The 25,349-nt window shown below is 40.0% G+C and overlaps 1 protein-coding gene across 4 annotated transcripts; it reads right to left on the reverse strand.

Annotated features, from left to right (window-relative positions):
• Positions 1–1,008: 1,008 nt before the first annotated feature.
• fbxo21 (F-box protein 21) lies at positions 1,009–24,083 on the reverse strand. 4 transcript variants are annotated; one of them, XM_063034236.1, is made up of 12 exons: positions 23,847–24,083; positions 17,639–17,774; positions 15,959–16,053; positions 15,710–15,831; positions 15,229–15,375; positions 14,613–14,743; positions 11,450–11,586; positions 8,702–8,878; positions 6,997–7,129; positions 5,920–6,110; positions 2,302–2,459; positions 1,009–1,539 (listed from the first exon to the last, which is right to left on the reverse strand). In XM_063034236.1, exons 1-12 carry the CDS (start codon positions 24,029–24,031, stop codon positions 1,367–1,369), a joined length of 1,785 nt encoding a protein of 594 aa, XP_062890306.1. In that variant the 5' UTR covers positions 24,032–24,083; the 3' UTR covers positions 1,009–1,366. The 4 variants fall into 4 exon arrangements, with proteins under 4 accessions (XP_062890306.1, XP_062890305.1, XP_062890308.1 ...); XM_063034235.1 differs by lacking the exon at positions 23,847–24,083 and adding an exon at positions 21,907–22,111; XM_063034238.1 differs by lacking the exon at positions 23,847–24,083 and adding an exon at positions 18,551–19,042.
• Positions 24,084–25,349: the final 1,266 nt, after the last annotated feature.

Below are 25,349 nucleotides of genomic sequence, written 5' to 3' on the forward strand. Positions count from 1 at the left end.
TCAACCTCACTCTTAAATATACCCAATGACTTGGCCTGGATAGCCATCTGTGGCAAATTCCACAGATTCACCATACTCTGGCTAAAGAAAATTATCCTCCTCTCCATTCTAAACGGATACCCCTCAATTCTGAGGCTCTGCTCTTTTATCCTAGACTCTCCCATTATAGGAAACATCTTTTCCACATCCACTCTATCCAAGTCTTTCAAAATTACATTGGTTTCAATGAGATTCCCCCCCACCCATCTTCTAAACTCCAGCGAATACAGGCCCAGAGCTCCTGTGTGAACCCTTTCATTCCTGGGATCATTCTCCTTAACATCCTCTGGACTCTCTCCTTTCTTGGGATAAGGTGCTCAAAAACTGCTCACAATATTCCCAAGTGTGGTCTGACCAATGGCTTGGAAAGCTTCAGCATTATATCCTTGCTTTTGTATTCTAGTCCACTCAAAATGAATGCTGACATTAGGGAATCCTGCACAAGGACTCCCAAGTCCCTCTAAACCACTAATATTTGAATTTTCTCCCCATTTACAAGATAGTTCACACCTTTATTCCTTCTGCCAATGTGCATTCCTACATTATATTTCATCTGCCACTTCTTTGCCCATTTCCACAATCTGTCTAAGTCCTTCTGCAGACATCCTGCTTCCTCAAGACTATCTGCAAACTAGGCCACAAAGCCATCGATTCCTTCATCCAAATCATTGACATACAGCATGAAAAGAAGCGGTTTCCAACAACGAAACCTGTGGCACACCACGTTACCAACGCTCAACCAGAAAAGGCCCCCTTTATTCCCATCTTGCCTCCTGCTAGTCAGCCACTCTTCTATCCCACCAAGACTCAAAGTTGTATCTCCAATTTATTGCCACCCAGGAACAGCTGATTTTAAACAAGCATTTTCAGTTCAGAGACAAACCAAACATTCAGTTTGATCTGTCATGCTTCAATGACATACATTCCTTGTGATGCTTTCCTCCATACAATGCAAGTATGAATCTGCTGACAAAATAACACAATCAGAAATGCTTTTTATTGTTTTACAGGATTTCACACCAAAATTAGGAAGCTTCTGATAGAACATAGTTCAACTTACACAATGGTATACTGCAGTTTATTATTAGCAAATCAACTGCCTCAGGTTTGGCAATAAAACTGATTTATATTTGCATATTTTTAATATACACAGATTCTCAAAGCCAGTATGTGCATAAAATTACATGTATATATAGTGCACATGATGTCCTGAGATACTTACAGCTGATTTCCAAGTTTATATTGGTAGAATTCACTTGGTTTGTCCTGCTCATTAAAGACACACCCAATGTAGCACTTCACCTCTTCTCAAAACAAAGAAGATCATTCAGGAACAGTCATATACCTTCATCACGAGCTGTGATGTTAACACTAAGTCATCTGGGTACTGGATCTGCAATTCCTCATTTGCAACATAGTGCGTGCCACAAAATTCTGAAAAGTAACGACCAACTTCTTGATGGCTTATTTCCATTGGTGATGAATGATAAATAAGATTTTCTGTAATATTAATCAGGACACAAACATTTCAAATGACAAAATGTAAACACATTTACTTTATATATAATACACACTAAGGGTCTTAAACAGCAACTTTCTTTATTCTGGTGTTAAGAATTGCCATTTAAAAATGGATCTTCTTTTGCAGAACACATGGGCATGGGCAAAGGTATAGAGTACATCATCTGCTTTTTAATATATTTACAGTTTAGAAACGACGCAGAATACATAGCTTAAAGATACACCAGCAAACTGCATGTAATAAACTGATTAGCAGTAAAAGCTAGGCCCAGAATTTTTATGATTTATTCAACATCTTGGGGAAAAAACATTTCACTGCATTTTAATTTTACAAAAACCATTTCAAAAAGGTACTATTCCACTTCACTTCAGTTTATTTTGGCAATACACGACTATTTTTGCTATGGTGCCATTCATCTCAATTTTGTGGTATGCAACTAATCTGGTCAATTACTAACTTTCATCCGAAAAGAATTACTCATTCTAAAACTCAGCAGTGCTGGAGTAGCTCCAAATAATTCAGCAGCCAATTTGCCTCTCCTCTTGGCCAATGCTCAATATTACTCCCTGAGCTGTAGCCCGACAGCCAATTTGTCATAAGGAGTCTGTGTGTACTAGTCAATATTTTTAAACCACACTCTAGTATAATTTATTGTATCATCTTGCAGCATTCAATATCAACAGGTGTGAATTATCCTACAAATTAGCCAGACCACAGAAAAAAGTGAGGAGTTTACTTACCTTGCGCAGCATATCTACACGAACCGTCTTGAACAAGGACATTGTAGAATGGCTGATCAGGCCCATGTGGCAGATTATGAACTCCCATTGTTCTCATCCAACCTAACCCCATCATACACTTAGGATCCCATCCGTATATCACACAGTCATATCCATACCTGAATTCAGACAATACAAGAAGACATTTTTAAAACAAACAGATCTTTTTAACCATAGCTTTCAGGACATACTATTGATTATTGTGTTGCATTAACTGGAATTTACAAGGTGAAAGAAGCAAATTGCAAAAAAAAACACTGAAGTAGCATGTGCTCCGTACAAAGTAAATTTATAACCAAAGTACGTATCTGTTACTATATACAAACATCTGTACTACCGTGAGATTCATTTTATTGCAGGTAATGACAGAAACAGAAATACAAATGTATTTGTGAAAAATGACATCAAAAGAACACTGACAAACAATGTGCAAAAGATAAACTGTGCAAATAAAATAAATAATACCGACAACGTGACAGAGGACAGTACAGCATAAGAACAGGCTCTTTGGGCCACAATGCTGTGCCAGTGGCAAACTAATTAGATTAGCAATCAAATCTGCAACTAATCTTTTCCGCCTACAGAATGTCCATATTCTTCCATTTCCATCACATTTATGTGCCTCTTTAACCCGTTCAGGCTCAGATTGATGTATCTGCCTCTACCACCACCCAGGCAGTGCATTCCAGGCACTCTCATAGAAGGAATAAAGTCGTGGACTATTTCCTAAATGGGGCGAAAATTAAAAAATCTGAGATGCAAAGGGATTTGGAAGCCCTTGTGCGAGATTCCTTAAAGGTTAATTTGCAAGGTTGAGTTGGTGGTGAGGAAGACAAATGTGATGTTAGCATTAATTTTGAGAAGACTAGAATATAAAAACAAAGATGTAATGTTGAAGCTTTATAAGGCACTGGTGAGGCATCATTTAGTTTTGGGCCCCTTTTCTAAGAAAGGATGCGCTGACATTGCAGAGGGTTTAAAGGAAGTTCGCGTAAATCATTCTGGGATTGAAAGGCTTATCATAGGAACAGCTTTTGATGGCTCTGGGCCTGTACTCACTAGAATTCAGAAAAATCAGGGGGGAAATCACATTGAAACCTATTGAATGTTGAAAGGACGATTGAACGGATGTGGAGAGGATGTTTCCTATGATGGAAAGAGTCTACGGCCAGAGGGCACAGCTTCAGAATAGAGGGATGTCCATTTAGAACAGAGATGAGGAGGAACTTCTTTAGCCAGAGTGTGGAATTTGTTGCCACAGGCAGCTGTGGAAGTCTAGTCATTGAGTATATTTAAGGCAGGGGTTGCTAAGATTCTTGATCAATCAGGGCATGAAGGGTTACGGGGAGACAGCAGGAGACTGCGGCCCAGAGAAATGGATCAGCTATAATCAAATGGCGGAGCAGACTCAATGGGCCAAATGGCCTAATTCTACTCCTTTAGCTTATGCTCTTATGAAGTCACTGGCATCATGTTTAACAAGCTGTAGGAAATGGTAGCAAACAATGAAAAGATGATTGCTCTCCAAAAATGCTTGTTAGCTGTCAGACAGTTCCATCAAACGATAGGTCACATGGGTTCTTAGGCAGAAAGAAGTTGAAGTAACACTCATTTTGAAGCAAAGTGTGTGTTTTCCACCAGTCGTTGTTAATGGCAAACTTGATCCAGAACATATCTTTGTAACGTTTGAACCATGATTCAAAAGTAACTCCCAAAGCTGCATCACACTGGAAACTGGTAATGGATGCAACAACTGGCTCGCACGAATTCTGTTCAGTGTTTGACACCGATGTAATGGGACTCACTAATAACCTGCTGGTCGTGGTTTCAATCAACTGAGGCTGGGCAACCTCAAACTGAGCTTGCTGCTGTTGTAGGATCGTGCACGGCTTCTGCTGAAATAATACAGCACCTCCTCGTCAATTTGTTGAGATCACTTGCTGTAACTACTGATGAGACCCAAAGTCAGGAGATAAAACAACGCCCAAGTGAACATTTGTTCAGTAAAACCACATAACTACCACAATTTCAAAACTGAAACCTCAACAGTGCATCCCAAAGCACTATTTAAATAGTTTACCCATGAACATTCAAGATGTTGATAAGAACAATGACCAATGAAAGTCAGCCTGCGATTGGATGTCAGATGACCGAAAGGCGTTGGTTGTTTCAGCCCACCATAACATTTATTGTTAAATGACATTTATCATGGTGGACAAAAGCTGTACATTACTGTATGTCACATCTAAACCTTGATCAATAATTTATATTAACATCCCGAAGAAGGGTCTTGGCCTGATACATTGACGGTTTATTCATTTCCATAGACGCTGCCTGATCTGCTGACACACCAGCATTTTATATTAACACACTTTCTTGTTATTTGTAGTGCAGCCTCACAAAGCACCTCCTGTCACAAGGTGCCTGAGGGTATTTGTTAATGTGACCACGTACTGTAACAGATCAATGGAAGGTTGCCAGGAGGTTCCCAGGTATATTATGCTGAAAGACTTGATTTGGAAACTATAAGGCTACAGCTATTGTAAACTATTGCAACACACATGCACACAAAATGCTGGAGGAAATCAGCAGGTTAGACAGCATCTATGGAAATGAATAAACAGCTGACATTTTGGGCTGAGACCTAATAGTGTCAACCATAATTCATTTTAATTATCTGGATGTATAAATTCAGCACAATACTGATTACTATATTAGATTTCACACACTCCTGCTACCTGGTCACTCCCCACGATCCCTGCCCATCTGGCTGGATGTGAAGGGCTGAATTTGTGACCTTTAATATCTAGGAGGCACCTCAAATTATTATAGAATCCAAGAGCATCCTGAGTCTTTTTGGCCTCAGCACCTGACAAATGCTGTCAAACTTCAGCTGCAGCAAGCAAAATTCAGCCTAAGTATTTCAGGTGATTTAAATAATTACCAATCTGAATGTGCAACAGAAACATGCACACATTACGAAAGTCAGATTCTTGGTATATGAAGATAATACCTTACATCTAGATAAAATTAATACATGGCACAATGAGTGAATAATAACCTGCCTACAAATCATGGCAAAATAAAACAGAAAAATAGCATTTTTCTCACCTGTCGCTTACATCCAAATTTTAAAAATACCTGTGCATCTTAACAGTATCTCTTCACAGGTGCTGTTCGACTTGCTGAGCATTTTGAATAATCTCCATTTATATTTAATAAAGATACCTGATACTTTTATTCCTACTGCTGTTGATGTAATTATCAATCCAAACTTCAACCCCATCCCCAAACCTATTTTTAAACCCATACGTGACAGATGGTAAAGAAAATGTAGAAACAACTTTTAGCATTTGCTCAGCTGATTACCAGCATTAATTTAAAAAAATCCATAAAGAACTTTTTGTCTCATGCGGCTATTAATTTGAGGAAGCTCTATTTTATAGCATTAAAAACACATCATTATTAACTTCAGCACAATTACTACCAAATAATAGTAACACCACAAACCTCTCTAGGTTTTAAGAGGACAATTTAGACACATCTGAATTGCAGTGACAGCATTAACACCAGAGGTACCTTTTGTGTCTCATAATGAGCCCCACTGAAAACTCTATTCCTTTGTGCTTCTCGTCTGTATGCCGCTTTACTTGAACTTCAACAGTTTGGTTCTTGCGTGCAATCTGCTCCATGGTTAGCTGAACCAAGTGGCCCACCACACCATGTTGTAAGGGATCCACTGCCTGTATGTGCTGAAGAATGTCCAATACCTATGTAAAAGATAACAGCTGAATGAAGTGTTTATTGATACCCTAAAAACTACAAAATCAAAAACGCAGAGATCCAAATACAGTATGTGGTAAAATGTACAAAAAAACCCAAACCTTGAATAGGCTTCAATGTACCAGCCCCTCTCTGTTTTCAATATGCATTCAAGAACTGATTTGCAACAGGCTAACTGGATTGTGGTTCTTTACACAATTACTCCACTTGTTCTGAATGTCCCTGTGCTTTATAATTATACGAAGCTACACCATAAGATGTCAATCAGCACATCGTTTCTGCTCTCAGAGAACCGCCAGTTACTACCGAGGTGCTCTTTCCCCGTGGCCCTGCACATTTTGAGTTCCAACTCTATTGACAGATGTACATGGAATAAATGTTACTTGCCATTTATCATTCCATGACTAAATGCTGTCGAGATGTGACTGCTCGTCGGGTGGTTTCATTTGCTGGAACTGAACACTGTGCAGTCACTGAATATTGCCATTTCTGACCATATGGTGGTAGTCATTGATGAAGCAGTTGAAGATGATTGGGTTCAGTATATCCTCCTGAGGAACTCTTGCAATGATGACCAAATTCCAGTAACAACGATCATTGTGCAAGTCATAGCTCTAACTACTGAACAATTTCTTCCTTTGGTACCCACAGATTTCAGTTTTACCGGGGTTCCTTGATACCAAACCTGGTCAATGCTTCCTTGATGTCAAGAGAAGTCGCTCTGACCTCTCTTACAGAATTGATCTCATTTGCTCCATATTTGGACTGAGGCCCTGATGTGCTCTGGAGCCAATTAATCTTGCATTCCACAGCCCCACTGACAACCAGATGCAGATCTAAATGGTTGACATGAGACTGAGCTTCACCAATTACCTTTTCTGGATTGATCCCCAGATGAAAGTAAAGTCTCGCCTGAAGCATCAAGTATTGAACATCATCAGGAGCCAAGGTAAGATATAAATCAAGAGCATTCCGAAGCAATTGGTAAGACTGGTCACTGTCCTCTCTGCAAATCACAGAATTAATTCAGACAATGTGCAACAAAATAATTCCCTATAAATGTTTCTTAAGTTCTACTTCTTGTTTCCTAATTTGATATAAATGGCTTTTGTTTATATACAGCATGGGACGTGTACATGCATGCTACCTTTCACCCAGAACTTCTCAAAACATGCCATTGCTAATTATATACAGTCTAAAATGTGGTCAATGTTATTATGGTGTAATCTGCACAAAAAAGATTCCAAAGCACAGCGAGTGAATGTAAAGGCAAATTATTTGTTTCTTTTGAGTCAGGAAGAAGTGATAGCCAGAATACCAACGAAGTTCACTGACCTTCTTCAAATATCACTGCCATCTTTTTCATTAATTCATACAGTACAAGACAAGGCTTCAGTTTAATTAATGTCTTATTCAATAGCAAGTCCGTTAATAATAAAGCATCTTTTGCACTTAAGGCAACCTGTCCAGATTATCGGCTTAGGTTGTGGTGTATGTCTTTGGATCTTTAACCTTCTGACATTTGAGAACTCATCATAAACGACTTGAGAGTGAAATACTTCGCTGCTAGAGTAAACTGCAAGTAGAAGATACATAAGCCTGAAAGCATACCACCAACCTACAAGACAGCTTCTATCCCATTGTTACTAGACTCTTGAAGAACAAAATCCACCTTGTTATGATCTTGCACTTTATCATTTATCTGCACTGCCTTCTTTCCGTAGCTTTTACACTTCACATTGTTATTGTTTTATTTTATGCTAGCTCACTGTAATAATTTGATCAGTATAAACAGTATACAAGTTTTTCCACTGTCTTGATACGAGACACTAATAAACCAATAATAATAATAAGCCAATAATATTTCCTACAATGCTAACTGAAGTTACACAAGATGATATGGATTGAATTAATACTTCGTAAGATAATATGCAGTGAACTTTAGATAGGCACATGAATGAAAGAAAAAAATGGAGAACTAACTAACATGGAAGGGCTAGATTGATCTTAGAATTGGTTAACAGGTCGGCCTAACATGATGGGCCAAAGGACCTGTAACGTGCTGTAATGATCTATGTTCTAATATCTGCACTAGCAACATTACTTAAATTTCTGGAGTAATGTAGACAGATAGGTTTAGCAATTCTCTCACATTTAATCAAGCACAGATAGGAATCAATAATTATTTTCCATAAACTGTCAAAACTTAAAAATAAATGCAGTGTTTTAGTGTTGAAATAATTGAGTATTTTTTTAGATTTAAAATTTATATTATGCAATTTGCATTTTGAAGCCATCTTTTTTGTACCTCCATAATTTCATAACCAACAGGCCTGTTCAAAATTATACAAGTTCTACATCCTTATGGACCAACAGGCGACCTTCTCCGAAACAACTTCCATTATTATTTTTGCAGTAAAATCAGGAATCATACAAGAGTAGCAAAGATGATACATGTCATTTGATTTGTGCCAGCGTGAATAATCAATTATTTCCTGTCTTTCTGAAGTGAAAATATGGTTTTGAATAAATGATATTTCAATTATTTGGTACATTCAGGTGATATCCATTCACTTACCTCTTTCCCAAGTGGAACAGGTTTGTTACCATACGGAAAAGCACATCCTTTATAGTTACAGAACAGTAAAAATTAGCTGCAACTTTCTGACCACTCAGGTGCTCACATTCCTTTGCCGTACAGCGTTTCCCATTGTTAAAAGCATCAATATAAATATAGTCCAACATGTTAGTACTCCTGAGAAAAATAATACAAAAAGATTCAACTGTACACATGCCAACGCGGAATAGAAAGCATTACATAATAGCAAATAATAGAACTTTAGAGAAATGAATCAAAATAATTGGCCGATTTCTGGGATATGTCCTTGGTAGTAACAAACTACTTTCAAAATTAAATCTCTTGAACAAGTTTGCATTGCAAAAGGAGTATAATCCCATGAGGATGTGCACAACTCATCTGGTAATTTTGCTCAGTTTTTATTCATGACATTATGCTCAATTTTAAAAACATCATTATCAAAATACAACCTATATTAGAGCTATGTATTTTGTATTGAAGGCAAACCTGTCTTTTAAATTATCACAGACCAGATCTTTCCTGAAAATATGTTGTGTAATCAAATGACTAAATCTGACAAATGATTAGGTCTGGCATGTATGTCTAATAATTCAAATCTGCTCAGAGGTTGCCCCTGCACACAAAATTATTAGTGTGTAAACTATCGTATGTACACTGTATTGCCTATGCAGAATTGTTCAGACAAGACACTATTTTAGATTGTTGCATATTAATAACAACACCTTGCATTTTTGTAACCATTCATTTAGGTAACCACATACCGAATACACCATTCATAGCCGCACAGCAGCACAGTTGTTGGCATAACACTGGGGTTTGATTCCCACCTCTGTCCGTACGTTCTCCCTCCAACCATGTGGGTTTCTGCCAGGTGCTCTAGTTTTCTCCCGCATTCCAAAGACGCATGGTTAGGGCTAGTGAGTTATGGGCACACTACGTTGTCACCAGAAGTGTAGTGACACATGCAGGCTGCTCAGCACTATCCTCGCTGATTTGATTTGATGCAAATAACGCATTTTACTGTATATTTCAATGTACATATGACAATTAAATCTAATCTTTAATCAACCCCAGACTCTTTAAAGCTTTGAAACAGGATACCCCGAGGCCTTGTTCATTTATAGCCACTGACTTCAACCTGGCCAACTTCAGGAGTGTGTTAGCAAAATACTACCAGCTGTTCCACCAGGTGCCCAAGTATCCTTGACCATTGCTACACAAATAAAGATGCCGACCCATCCATCCCCAGCCCAACACTTTGGTAAATCCAACTACCAGGACTTCTTTGAGTCAATAGGCTGGTCCACATTCAGGAGGCTCAGCAAATAAACAAATGAAAATGTCACACTGTCAGAGTCTTTATGAGCAAGTGTTTAGAGGATGTATACCAAAGTAGTCAATCCAGGTGTCCCCAAACCAGAAACTATAGATGAACTAGGAGACGTACTCTCTAGTGAAGTCCAGATCTGCAGCATTCAAATATATCCGACACTGATTTTTACAACCTTTATAAAGCTCTCAGGGATACCAAGAGGCAATATCAGACCAAACTCAAGTCCCAGACAAGCAGTCAGGTATGCAGGGCCTACATACTTTAAAAGACTACAAAACAAAGTCAGGTGGCATCACCAACATTAATACATTGTTGCACACTTTGAACAGGGAAATGGAATGTCACCACCTATCCCAATAGTCTCCAAAGCACCTGAACCCACAGTGACCACTGCAGACATCAGATCAGTCTTCCAGAGAGTGAACCCGTAGCCTGGATAGAGACCAAAGCCATGTCATTAGATCCTCAGCACGTTAGCTGGGGGAAGGGGGGGGGGGTTGTATCTGCAGACATTTATAACCTCTCCCTGCTTCAATCTGAGGATCCCATCTGCTTTAAGAATACCCTATCATTCTGGTAATGTGCTTCAATGACTATTGCCTGGTAACTCTGACATCCACAATCATGAAGTACTTTGAGAGGATAGTCTACTTGTGTAGTTCTCTCTTCACCATCAGATACCATGTTGAGGACATGACTATCATTTTTAAACTAATGAGAAATGTAGGTAGGTTAGATGTGCAGAATCCTTTCCTCAGGATAGAAATGTCAAACACCAAAGGATATGCTTTTAAAGTTAGAGGGAGCAGTATAAAGGCAACAAGAGTGGCAAGTTATTTTTTAATTAAATGCAGAGAAGGGTAGGCACCTGGAATGGCTTACAAGAGGTCACAGAAACAGACAGTTTGGTGGAGTTAAGAAGACTTTCAGGTAAGACATAAGAAAATGTTAAAGGGATGGGGGGATATAGATGATACATGGGAAAAGGACATTTAGTATAACTTAGTCATTAAGATTGGCACGACATGGCTTGTCCAGTGCTGTACTGCTCTATGATGCACTGATGTGGTGAAATAATCTGTACCGATGGCAAGTTTTTCTACTGTACCTTGAGACCTGAGACAATAATAAACCAATTCAAGCATTCTCAAACAAAAACAGATGCCAAACTAAAGGAGAAAATTAAGAGGCAGCATGATGTTTAAGGCTGTTTCTTTAAAAGAGAAGTGAAAAGGTAGAGGTAATTCATGAGTACAGAGCTCACATCTTATATTTGAGGAGCAATTGATTAAGGATGCTAAAAAAGCTACAATGGGTGCTGATGAATGCCAGCTTCTTCTATAATCAAACAAATGAAATCAAATCATGTTTCAAAACCATTTAGACATTATTACCCTTCAGGTTTCTGGCACCATCGTAAGAGAAAGTGACCAGGAAAGCTGACTGGTTCCAGTTGTATACCCAGGCTCTTGCTGATTGTTGAATATATCACGCAAAGAGTGATGGGAATTCCTTTTTTTTGTCGGAGCACCTTGATGCAAAATTAAAGAGAAAATTATTTTAAGCATTTACTCTATAGTTAGACAAATCATAGAAATAATGATTTTAAGTACAATGGATTCTGGTTAATTGGCCATAGGTTAATCAGGGCAGCCACTTATTTGGGTCACCTCTTAAAGAACAAAAGCTAATCAAGAAAATATCCAGAATTTCCATTGATAATTTGGTACACTCTGCCACTTAACTGAGGTGGGAGACTGCCTCCGAGTAGCTTCTAACTAACATCAGTCACATGCACTTGCGTGCCCACTAGACACTGTGCTTAAAGCAAACAGTTTTTAAATAGTGTCAGTTGCATGTTTGTGCTTAAAATGTGGTGATTTTCGTCACTGACAGTTGGTGAGAAATAAGCCGTAAGAAATTCAGAACTGTTTTTGCTCATTGCATTTTCAAACATTCAAGCCTGTTTTGGAACAAAGGTCTCCTTGCTAATAGAGATTTCTGTGTTTCCTTATCAACATTTATCTTATTCCATAGATCAATCAAGTGTGTTAATATAGGAGATTCTTTCTTTTCCCGTATCCATTTAGATTCCCATTTATATATAAAGTCTTCAGGTTTATTTTCTCCTATCTTGTCTAGTTCTATTTTAATCCATGCTGGTTTTTGATCATCGAAAAAAGATGCAATAAATCTAAGTTGATTTGCTTTATAGTAGTTTTTAAAGTTTGGAAGTTGTAACCCTCCTAACCCAAATCTACATGTCAGTTGTTCCAATGATACTCTTGACATTTTACCTTTCCAAAGAAATTTTCTCACACATTTATTTAACTCTTGAAAAAATTTCTGTGGCAATTGTATTGGTAATGTTTGAAACAAATACTGTAATCTAGGAAATATATTCATTTTTACAACATTAACTCTACCTACTAATGTTATTGGTAGTATCAAACAACAGGAATTCTGCAGATGCTGGAAATTCAAGCAACACACATCAAAGTTGCTGGTGAACGCAGCAGGCCAAGCAGCATCTATAGGAAGAGGTGCAGTCGACGTTTCAGGCCGAGACCGGTCTCGGCCTGAAACGTCGACTGCGCCTCTTCCTATAGATGCTGCTTGGCCTGCTGCGTTCACCAGCAACTTTGATGTGTGTTGTTTATTGGTAGTATCATCCATTTGTCCAGATCTTCTTGAATTTTTTTCAATAGTGGTAAATAATTAAATTTATTTAAATTCTTTACATCATTATCAAGTCTTATACCTAAGTACTTTATACCATTTACCGGCCATCTAAATTGGGTTACTAATCGACATTGACTATAGTCTCCTTTAGTAAGAGGTAAAATTTCACTTTTATCCCAGTTTATTTTGTAACCTGATACCTTCCCATATTCATCCAATCTAGAAGATAATTTATGTAACGAATGTTGTGGGTTTGTTAAATAGATCAAAACATCATCGGCAAAAAGATTAATTTTATATTCCTCTTGGTTAACTCTTAAAACCCATAATATCTGGATCAATTCTAATTAGTTCTGCTAATGGCTCTATCGCCAATACAAATAAAGCAGGTGATAGTGGACAACCTTGTCTAGTTGACCTTTTTAACTGGAATGGTGTTGAAATTTGAGAGTTTGTCACTACTTTAGCTTTAGGGTTAGAATTTAAAGTTTTAATCCAATTTAGAAAAGATGTTCCTAACCCATATTTTTCTAATACTTCAAATAAAAAATCCCATTCTAATCTATCAAATGCTTTTTCTGCACCCAAAGCTACTACTATACTCTTCTCGTCCCTTTTTTGTGCCAAATGAATTATACTGAGTAGCCGAGTTACATTATCTGCCAATTGTCTATTTTTAATAAATCCTGTTTGATCCATATGTATTAATTTTGGTAAATATTTAGATAATCTATTCGATAAAATTTTTGCTATTATTTTATAATCTGTATTCAATAAAGAAATAGGCCTGTATGATGTTGGTTTCATAGGATCTCTGTCCTTTTTTGGCAATACTATTACAATCGCTGTTGAAAAAGATTCTGGAAGTTTATGTATTTTTTCTGCTTGACGTATTAGTTCCATAAAAAGAGGAAATAATAAATCAGAAAGAATTTATAAAAATTGCATTGGCAGTAGCTAACAAGACTATAGCAGTTACTTGGAAATCTGATTCGTATTTAAGTATGGATCGTTGGAATAATGAAATGGCTAGTTCTATTCCACTTGAAAAAATTATTTATAATTTAAGAGATAAATGTGTAACATTTTTGAATATTTGGCGCCCTTATTTACAAAAGATAGGATGGCATATTTAAGTGCTCCGATAAAGATTTTGTTTACTTGGGGAAAGTAACGAATAATTATACCAAATTTATTTTGAATCCCATGGAGCATGTGGAAACCTTCCAATACCCAGGCGGCTCTTTTTTTTTTCTCTTTCTTTTTAGGTAGGACTATATATGGGGGGGAGAGGGTTAAGGGGAGGGTGGGGTGGGTAGATTTTATCTTTTCATGTATCCTTTTTGAAAATTTAATAAAAATTATATTAAAAAAAAACATTCAAGTCTGAAGATGCCAGAAATGACTGGGAGTGAAAATGAAATGATTTCACTACTTCAAGTTAGGAATTATGAAGGTAACAACAATCATCTTGAATGTTACAATGAAAAGAAAGATTTGGAGGATGCAATAATCGAAAGGATTTGTACGAAGACAGTCCATTATCTACACTGATTTTGTTCGTTTACAGTCAATTAAAAGAACAAGACAATGCATGCTGGATTAAACTATTAGGAACTAATACACAGCTTTATAATGTTGTACTAGTATTGATGGTGTTCTAATTTATTCTGTATTTCATTTAAATACACAAGTTGTTACCCAGATACATGGCAGATTTTCTTTTTATACCTTAACTATCTCCATAAAACTTAGGCTAATTGGGGCAGTTACTTAATTGGGCTAAAATGTACTGGCCCCGGTGTGTCCCAATTAACAAAGATACACAGTATTTAATTTACAATTGGACAAAGCTTCATCTCAAATGTAATAGACCTGGTGTAGGTAGGAATTCATGGGATTGTAGTAATCATCCTCATTCCCTTTGAATTTCAGTTGCTTGTACAAGACAAAGTTCATAACCTCCAGAACTTGCTCTTGAAGCTCTAAGTCAATAAATACGCCATCTGAAATATGAACCGACAAAAGTTTTGCAAATCAGATTATGTAAATTGTTTGAATAGAACAAAGCAGAGAAACTAAGAATTCAGGTTAATTTTTCATACAAATATTAGAGTATGTATGGATTTACTTTATGAATAATCAGGGTGCTTTACATTTAAAAGATATTCTGTTCCCATCCACCAAAGGGTATTTTGTTACCAGTGGTATGCCTTCAATCTAGTTGCTCAAAGATATACACAAGGAAATGTTGTTTCCAAAAATTGTGTACATAGAAACAGTTTCTAAAATATGCCAAATTTTGGTCATGGCTGTTTACATAAGACCATCTGGAGTACAAGTTCTAATGTTAATCAAGTTCAGGATACAGCCTTGTTCCTCCAAATGTAAATACAAGCCTACAGAGTGTCTGATGTTGGATTTAACTGTACCCTTGAAGACTGAAGTTAAATTAACCCAAGAATCAAGCTTACTTTTTAAAGATAAATACCTCTTTCTGCAGTTAAACTTGGATGAGATGATTTCCTTAAACTCAGCACTTTCTTCACCTCTTCTGTTATATGGCTCAGCTGCAACAGGATATCCTCCCGTGAAGTATCTGCTAAAGGGTTGCAGTACTGGTCTATGAGCACCACACCTGATAAGATGATAGAGTAAACTTTAAGCTTACATTCAGAGTTGTTGTGCAATGACTTTTTTAAAAAAAAAGATGTTAATACCTACTATTAACACTGTAGAAGCCCCAAGTATAGGTTAGCCGCCTACTCCGTCGTTAATGAATGGTACGTTTAGGGTGACAATTTAAAATTGATATTTTACACAAAGCATTACTTTAGCTGAACAACTTAATTTCTCAAAGCAATGCTTTTCTAATTGCAATCTTAACATTGAGAAGCAAATTCATTTGCATAAATATCAGATAAGAATTCTGAGATATATAGTTATTTATATATATATTTTAAAAGATTTACCTTCTATTAATTTCTGTTGTTCTGGAGGAGATGAAAGAAACTCCTTCAATTTTTCCATTATGTTCTGCTGGCGCAGAAAGCACAATATCTTCCGAGAATAATATTTCCCAGTCAAGTGTTTCCTGCATTATTAAATGTTATTTGTAAGCATCCAACACTTGATTTTCTATTAATATGCGGGAATTGGCTTTCTAGAGGGAAATGCTCTTGAATTTTTAAAAATTTCTAAATCATTAATCACTTACGCACCTTCCATCTTCATTTAGGATGGACAACAATTCATCTTCAATAAAATGAAAAGGACCACCTAAAGCCTCAACGTCTTTAAAGCCATCAACAGGAACCTGCCAACAAAATATTTGGTTACAACTAATGCCATAGGAGCGCCATCTGCTGGCAACAAAATAGTTTAAAAATTGTTTATGACAATGAATTAATTCTGTTCCATATTCACGCAGAGATAAAACACCACTAATACAAACATGTGGTTACTGGTAGCACGCAGATTTCTACAGATGTAATGTGGAGGGCACGTGGCCAAGTGGTTAAGGAGTTCGTCTAGTGATTTGAAGCTCGCTAGTTCAAGCCTTGGCTGAGGCAGCGTGTGTGTCCTTGAGCAAGGCACTTAACCACACATTGACACCGGTGCCAAGCTGTATGGGTCCTAATGCCCTTCCCTCGGACAACATCAGTGGCATGGAGAGGGGAGACCAGGCCTGCACCCTGGAAACCTTCCAAGGTGCAAATCTATGGTCTCACGAAACTAACGGATGCCTATATAAAAAAATGTGGAGGGCATCACTGTCTGGTATGGTGGTGGTGGTGGTGGTGGGGGAGGTGCTACTGCACAGGATCAAAATAAGTTGCTGTGAGCTGTAAACTCAGTCAGCTCCATCATGGCACTAGCCACCACACCATCTTCAAGGAGTAGCGCCTCAAACACATAAATAAGTAAATAAAATGAAAGTACACCAGTGTCAGAATCAGGTTTAATATCACTGGCATAAAAACTCTCAATTACAGTAAGTGTGCGATATATCACACACATTTCTTACTGTAATTTACAGTTATTATTAGGTACTTCAATGTACTGCAGCTTCAAGTTTTAGAACAAACACATGCCAGTGATATTAAACCTGACTCTGACTCTGATGTACTTCTTCAGCAAAAATTTCCTCAATAAACGAATTATCAGGTACAGTATATTCAGATTATTTTCTGTTTACATAACCACTGTCCTTTTTCTGTAAGGAATCATTTGTAATCCAAAGGGGCCTCAATCTTAGGGAAAGCATAATGTATTAGTGTGGACACTGATGCATTTCTAACTATTCTAAAAACATTTTAGTACATGTTCAGTGAGAATTAAACTTTAATTTTGATTATATCCCTATCAGGATCAATGATACAACTATACCGTAAGGCTATTTAATAAAATAATAAGAATGCTTCAAGCTTGTTGAAATGCTTTTCAATTACATTAGGAAGCTAGTGTCATGGGCCTTCGGTCCCAAGCAATTAAAATAGTGATGTTAAAACAACAAGCAATTGACTGATTTCTATCAAAATTAAAACAAATAGTTCTGAAAACACACTATAATTTGTGATGCAGTAATAACATGGATTTGCAGAGATTGTATTGAATAATGCTTTGGGAACATGCACCCCAATAGCTATTGCTGCATTTAATTGGGAGGTCATAAGAATCCACAGATTTTCAAAATATGTAGCAAATGCAATCACAAACAATCAGCCTTTTCTCTATGACATCCTTCAAGTGCAGGAATTTAGGACTTATTAATAATACCATACTCTACAGGACATACAACCCGGCCTTTCACACATTAACTCACTGTGACATGATTACGTGCATGGCCAGAAACCATGTTCTATTATACAGTCTTATTCATTCATCATTAAAATTCCAACCTCTTTAGTGAAAAATCGTTTTGAAAAGGAATCCACAATTTTCCGCACTTTCCAGCCAATAGTGTGTCGTGTTTGGTATTCTTCTCGCCAGTTGTAATTTCCTGTTGTGCTGCAGTATTTTATTAGTCTTGGCCACCTGTAAAATTACATGCATTATATCCATATTAATGTTTTTTTTTGAATTATGACTCATCCTTGGAGGCTAATCTATCCAAATTCTTTACCTTGCTATTCCCCACCTGACCAATGAATTTGCTTGCTCCTGCACTTCCATAACTTTACGTAGCGCACTATGCGTTTTCCAAGAGACAACTATGCTCCATTCTAGCAGCACAAGGTGAAGTCGTAACTGGAGAATGCTGCAAACTGCGTCACAACTACAAAGAACTTTTGGTGCAGTTAAAGTAGAGACAACACTATAATCAATTTGCACACAATGACGATCAATAACATTCAATAAATAATTAGTTTTAGTAATGTTGGCAGGAGAGATAAGTATTCCCCAGACACTGAGAAGAACTAGCTTTCTCTAAGTCGTGCTGTGGGTTCTTTTGTATTGACATTGAAGGAAATAAAGTTATTTTAAAAGACAGCACTTTTTAGCAACATAGCACTCCTACAGCTTTGAAGTATCGCACAGGCAATACGCTTGTTTCCAAGTTCAACTGTCTGAAAGGAGTACGTCCTCCCATGATCCGCATGGGGTTCCCCAGGGTGCTCTGAATTCCTCCCACGTTCCACAGACATATTAGTTAGTAGGTTAACTGATCATTGTAAATTATCCTGCAATTAGGCTAGTGTTAAGTAGGTGGTTTGTTGGGTCAGAAGGATTTGTTCCACGATGCATCATTAGCTTTAAAAAAATAAACTTGAAGGGCCAATCACTTGAAAGCTGCCACAATAAGCACATACCTTTGTTTTGAAGCCGTTGTGATAAATATAGTCATGTTCTAAGTTCAAAGTAAATTTAATATCAAAGTACATTTAAGTCACTACCCTGAGATTCATCTTCTTGCAGATATTCACAGTAAATACAAAGAAACACAATAGAATCATTGAAAAACTGCATACAAGATAAACAACCAACCCACAAAAGACAACAAACTGCAAATCCAAAAACAATGATGATCAATAAATAAGCAACAAATATCGAGATCATGAGATAAGTCCTTGAAAGTAAGTCCATAGGTTGTGGGAATAGTTGTGTTGGGATGAGTGAAGTCCAAGAGACTGATGGTTGAGTGGTAATAACTATTCCTGAAACTGGCTGTGTGGGTCATGAGGCACTAGGGCTCTAAATAAAACAATGACATATCTGAATAGTGATGGGAAAGATGTAACAAGCATCTAGATGTTCTTGTGCACAAGACATTGTAAGCATGAATTCACAGGCAGAAAACAGGAAAGCAAATGTAATGTGCTCCCACGACCCACCCCCCCCCCCACACCTCCACTGCTTGGCCCCACTTCAATGCAAGAACAAAGATGATTTGGTGCAAATATGTAGGGTTTTGGTGAAACCCCTTCCAACGTTTTGGTCTCTTTAAGGAAAGATATGTACTCTCTCCATTGCAATAAAGTTTACTAAACTGACTTCCAAGTTGGAATGACTGGTCTCCTGGTCACTGGAGTATCTCAGAAACTTTTAAAATTCTATCAGAGTCAGGCAGTTACAGGAAAACTGCTGCTGATACTGGAGAATGGAGAACCTGGGGTCACAGCTCAGAATATGGGGTATACTATTTAACCTCAAGATCAGGAGAAATTTCAATACCCAGAAGTCATGGACCTGTGGAATTCTTCACCACTGATGGCAGTGAAGTCCAAGTCATTCAGTATTTAGTAGATTCCGATTAATTGAGACACATTGGGACCAGTACATTTTGGTCCAATTAAACGGCTGCCCCGATTAGCCAAAGCTTCATGGAAGAAGGTATATAAAAAAAAAGAAAAACTGAGTAACAAATTATATATTTAAATGAAACACAGAACAAATTAACACACTATCAATAGTACTGCAGTACTATAAAAATATATTACTTATTGACAGAGGAACTTATCCAGTGTACAGAATGAACACAATCAGAACAGACTCCTGGTGCAGATAATGGATAGAAGGCAATGCTATCGATAATTACATCCCCCAAATCTTCATTTTGATTGTAACATTCAAGATGATTGTCAATACCTTCAAATTCTTCTTAGTTCTTAACTTCTTGAGGTAATGACATTGTTTCATTTTCAGTCCCAGCTGTTTCTGGCATCTCCAAGCCTGAATGCTTGTAACCACAGTGAGCAAAACAATTTGAATTGCCTTACTGCTTATTTCTCGCCAACTGTCAGTGACAAGAATCCTGCTTTTTGAACACAAACACACACAACCGACGCTACTAGAAACTGTTCGCTTTAAGCGCAGTGTGGGGTCTAATGGTCACACAAGCTGACTGACGGTCACTGTAAGCGCAGTGTGGGGCCTAACGGTCACACAAGCTGACTGACAGTAGTTCTAAGCGCAGTGTGGGGTCTAACGGTCACACAAGCTGACTGACGGTCGCTCTAATCGCAGTGCGGGGTCTAATGGTCACACAAGCTGACTGATGGTCGGTAGAACCTGTCCAAAGTAAGCGGCATAGTGTCCCAAATAAACGAAGGGAATCTTGGCAATTTTCTCTATTAGTTTTTGTTCTTTAAAAGCTGTCCCAAATAAGCAGCTACCCAATTAACCGATGGCCCAATTGTATTAACAACTGTTGCAAATGGCTCCCAGCTGTCTTTGGCCTTGGCTGACCATGGGGACATTCCTGGCACCTCAGTTTTGCAATTGCTCAGTGCTATCCCTGGCCACAGACTTACTGAAAGGCACAGCAGCTATGAGGCGTCAGATGGTCCATTCTGACTGTTCATGACTGAACGGTTGTCTAACGATTTTCTGCCTCTACTTACGTTTAATAGGGTCACCTTCACTCAGAGCTACAGTTCAAACCTGAAGCCAAAAAGTCAGGGAAAAGGACAAGTATCTTTAAAAATGGCATTAACTGTAGCAGAAATCATTCCAACTTGACCTGTAGAATGGACTCAGGCTTCTATACAGATATCAGTATCACATACCTAATAATACGAGATAAGAATGGTTACCACTATTTTGCTCTCTAACTGCACTACTTATTTATTTTTCTGTTCAAGATCGTTTAATCTCATTTCCTGTACATAAGTGCAAAGGAGAATGAAATAATTGTGACTCCAGATCCAACGCAGCACATAAAAAACACAATTAAGATACAAATAAGATAATAATAATAAACAAGGCACTCGGCACAGGAGAGTCAGTACATAAGGTGATGATTTTTTTTTAAAAAGTGGTGGTTGGGGGCATGAAGGCTTGGGTTAGTGGGTAGAGGTGTTAATCAGCCTTACCGCTTGGGGAAAGTAACTGTTTTTTGAGTGTGGTAGTCCTGGAGTATATGCTGCGTAGCCTCTCCCCGATGGGAGTGGAACAAACAGTCCAAGAGTAGGGTGTGTGGGATTTATCATTATGTTACTGGCCCATTTCTGGCGTCTTTCTGTGTACATGTCCTTGATGGTGGGTAGCCTGGTGCTGGTCATGTGATGGGCAGTTTTGACTACATAAAAATTACATATACTTACTGCAATTTATAGCATATGTATTGTACAGTACAGCTGCTACAAAACAACAAACTTCATAACAGATATCAGTGACAATAAATCTGATTCTGATTCTAAAACATGGAATATTTATATATTGGTCTAATTTATAAAGTTAATGCACGTCACTAATGAAATCAATTTCCAGTCTTCCTCCCCCACAAACCCTTCAAACATCTGCACCTTACTTGGAATAGCTTACAGATATCAAAGGCTGTAGATAGAGTAAATCAAACCACTGTTAGTACACATCTATTTTTAACGTTTAAAGGCGGCACATATTTGTCTTTGCAGAGAATCAATACCAAATGACCCACTGCTGCACGGTCAAGGTCCAGTTAGGAGTGAACAACATTATGAAAGAGTTTTATAATGTGGTCTCATTCCTTTAAACGGTTCATTCCATATTCCAAAATCTGAAAGTGGGTTTCTTAGCAGGGTAAATCTAAATTCAGCCCCAGAAATCGCAAATTCCCACCTCATGCATCCCTTTGTAACCCCCTACCTCCGTCCCCTTCCACAAATTGCCACATACCCCTCACTCCAATAATGACCAAAGCCATCAGACTCCACCCCCCGCTGACCCGACTCCGCGCCTCAGTCACCTGTGCCTGAACTTGTGCTTCCAGACGGTGCTCCGGCCCTGACACACCTCATGCAGCTTCCTGCACGTCTGACAGACGCTGACCACGTCCATACAGCTCAGCGAAGGGCAGCAAAATATCTGCTCCAGCACCTCCTCGGGCAAATCCACCAAAACACGGCCCTCTCTCGCCGCCAGCTCCGCCATCTTACTTGTTTTCATTGCGACCCGGCCGCCCCATCTTCTGCTTCCGGTGCGCGAAGTTCAAACCCAGTTGTTGCACCAGAGGGACAAATCCCTTGTTGAGATTACCACAGTCCCACCACCAACCCCCAGAATAATCATTTACAATCAAATGCTTGGCACTGAAGATCATCAATTTGGATGTTCAGGCATCATAGCTACTGAAAACTCTCCTCAAATTCGGCAGCGCATTGAAAGTCCTGCCTTACGCTTGTTCTACAACATGCGAGCTGTCATACTCACCAGTGGGTTTACAACGGAATTATTCTCAGTGGGAGACACAAGAAAGTACAGGTGGTGGACAGCTGCTCTCAAACTCGTCAGAAATTCGTCGCCACAATCATAATTCAAGCAACAAATGACAGGTTTCAGAAGACAATCACTGCTCAGGTTTTGCGCATTTTAAAGTTCTAAGTAAAATTTATTATCAGAGTACATGTATGTCACCACCCTGAGATTTTTTTCCTGCGGGCATTCTCAGCAAATCTATTGAACAGTAACTAAACAGGATCTGTAAACTGTGCAAATGCAGATAATAAGTAGATAGCAATAAATAATGACAATGAAATAGCAAGATAAAAGAGTCCTCAAAAGAGTGTAGCTATCCCCTTTTGTTCAAGAGCCTGACGGTTAAAGGGTAGTAACTCTCCTTGAACCTGGTGGTGCCAGTCCTGAGGCACTTGTACCTTCCACCTGATGACAGCAGCGAGAAAAGATCATGGCCTGGGTGGTGACGATCTTTGGTGATGGATGCTGCTTTTCTATGCAACGCTTTATGTGGATGTGCTCAATGGTTGTAAGGGTTTTCCCCATGATGTACTGGGCAGAATCCACTACCTTTTGTAGGATTTTCCACTCAAAGGCATTGGTGTTCCCGTACTGGGCCATAATGCAGCCAGTCAGCACACTTTTCACCACACACCTATAGAAGTTTGCCAAGATTTTTGATGACATGCCGAATCTCCGTAGTAGACCCCTGAGGAAGCCTCCGCTCTCACCGAAATGGGCGCAGCTGCTGAGACCTAGTGTGCTCCCGCCATGAAGCTTACCATAGCTAGTCTCAATGTAAACGGCAGCAGGGGTCCTCTTCGCAGGCATAACAATCTCTCAGTCCTCAGGGATGGGCGGTATACGGTGAGTTTCCTGCAGGAAACCCATACCATCCCTGGGGACGAGTCTGCTTGGCTCCTGGAGTGGCAGGGCGGGGTCTACATGAGCCACCTCAGCTCCATTTCTAGCGGGGTGGCGATCCTGTTGGCCCCGACCTTCCAGCCAGTAATTGAAAGGGTCCAAGACGTTGTGCCCGGCCGTCTGCTCCACCTGGTTGTGCGCCTGGATGGCGTACCATTGCATTTTATCAATGTGTACGCTCCCAGGCGCGGTGTGATGCAGACGCGCCTATTCTGTCAGCTGTCCACCCTGCTGAGCTCCATCGATCCTGGGGACTGCGTCATCCTCGGGGGAGATTTCAATTGTACCCTCGAGGCGGAGGACCGTTCGGGCCTCCAACGCGACCCAGCATCAGCAAAAAAGTTAAAGGAGCTAGTCGGCTCCTTTGACTTGGTGGACAGCTGGCGGAATTTTCACCCCAACTCTAGCGCCTTCTCGAGAAGGTCTAGAGAAGGAGGTTCCAGGATAGACCGCATTTACATCTCTCGGGCCTACGCCTCCCGCGTGTCGGCGTCCTCCATGCGGCCAGTGTCGTGCTCGGATCATCACCTTGTGTGGATGGAATTTATTCCACTACACCCTCGGGTGGGATCCGGGTATTGGCATTTTAACAACCGGCTGCTGGAGGACAGCCGTTTCCGGGATTCGTTCCGAGCGTTCTGGGTCTCCTGGAAGGAGAGGCGGAGAGAGTTCTGCTCCCTACGGCTATGGTGGGATGTGGGCAAAGCCCACATCCGGTTTTTATGTCGGGAGTACACTAGGGGGTCGACCAAAGGGCGGGGCTCTGAGATTGAACGGCTTGAGAGAGCGTTGCTTGACCTGGAGTCCCGCCTCGGTCCGACCACTGGAGACCAGCAGCTGTGGCAGGAATACCAGGAGAAGAAGGACGCACTAAGGGACTTGCAGCTTCAGCAGTCCCGAGGTGCGTACGTGAGGTCACGGATCCAAATGCTGCAGGATTTGGACCGTGGCTCACCCTTCTTCTACTCGTTGGAGAGGTGGCGGGGAGTTCAAAAGCAGCTAGTGGAATTGCTGGCTGCCGATGGCTCCTCCATCACGGACCCTGATGGAATTAACAACGAGGTCCGTTCATTCTATCGGTCCTTATTCTCGCCTGATCCGTCAAATGCGGAGGCGTGCAATGAGGTCTGGAAGGATTTGCCTAAGGTCAGTCCAGAGGATGCAGTGCGTCTGGATGCCCCCCTGACTCGGGAGGAGCTGTCCACTGCCCTTCGGCAACTCCGGAGGGGCAAGTCCCCTGGTTTGGATGGACTGAGTGTTGAGTTTTATCAGGCTTTTTGGGATGTCCTGGGGGATGATTACAGCCTTGTCCTAAGGGAGAGCCTAGCCACCGGAGAAATGCCCCTCTCATGGCGAAGAGCTGTTGTGGTCCTACTGCCCAAGAAGGGAGACCTCCGCCTGCTAAAGAACTGGCGGCCGGTCTCCCTCTTATGCGCGGACTACAAGATCTTCGCCCGGGCAATGGCCAACCGTCTGGGTTCGGTAATTGGACAGGTGGTCCATCCTGACCAATCTTACACGGTCCCGGGCCGCTCCATCCAGGACAATGTCCACCTAGTACGGGACCTGATCCACCTGCTCCAGGAGACTGGGACCCCGGCAGCGTTTCTTTCTCTTGACCAGGAGAAGGCGTTTGACCGGGTGGACCACAGTTTCCTGCTGGGCACCCTGCAGGCTTTTGGGCTCGGACCACACTTTGTGGCCCGAGTTCGGCTCCTGTACTCTGCCGCAGAGTGCCTAGTTAAGATCAACGGATCACTGACAGGACCTATCCACTTCCGAAGAGGAGTGCGTCAAGGGTGCCCCATGTCCGGTCAACTGTATGCGATCTGTGTCGAGCCATTCCTCGGCCTTCTTCGGCGAAGGCTGACAGGTCTGGTTCTGCGCGAACCGGACATGAGGGTCGTCCTCTCGGCCTACGCCGATGACGTACTCCTCATGATGACAGACCCCTGTGACCTGCGGAGGATGCGCGAGTGCCAAGATGTTTTCTCGGCGGCATCCTCCGCCAGGATCAACTGGGCGAAATGT

Source organism: Mobula hypostoma, chromosome 27 (assembly GCF_963921235.1).
Source record: "Mobula hypostoma chromosome 27, sMobHyp1.1, whole genome shotgun sequence".
NCBI lineage: Eukaryota > Metazoa > Chordata > Chondrichthyes > Myliobatiformes > Myliobatidae > Mobula > Mobula hypostoma.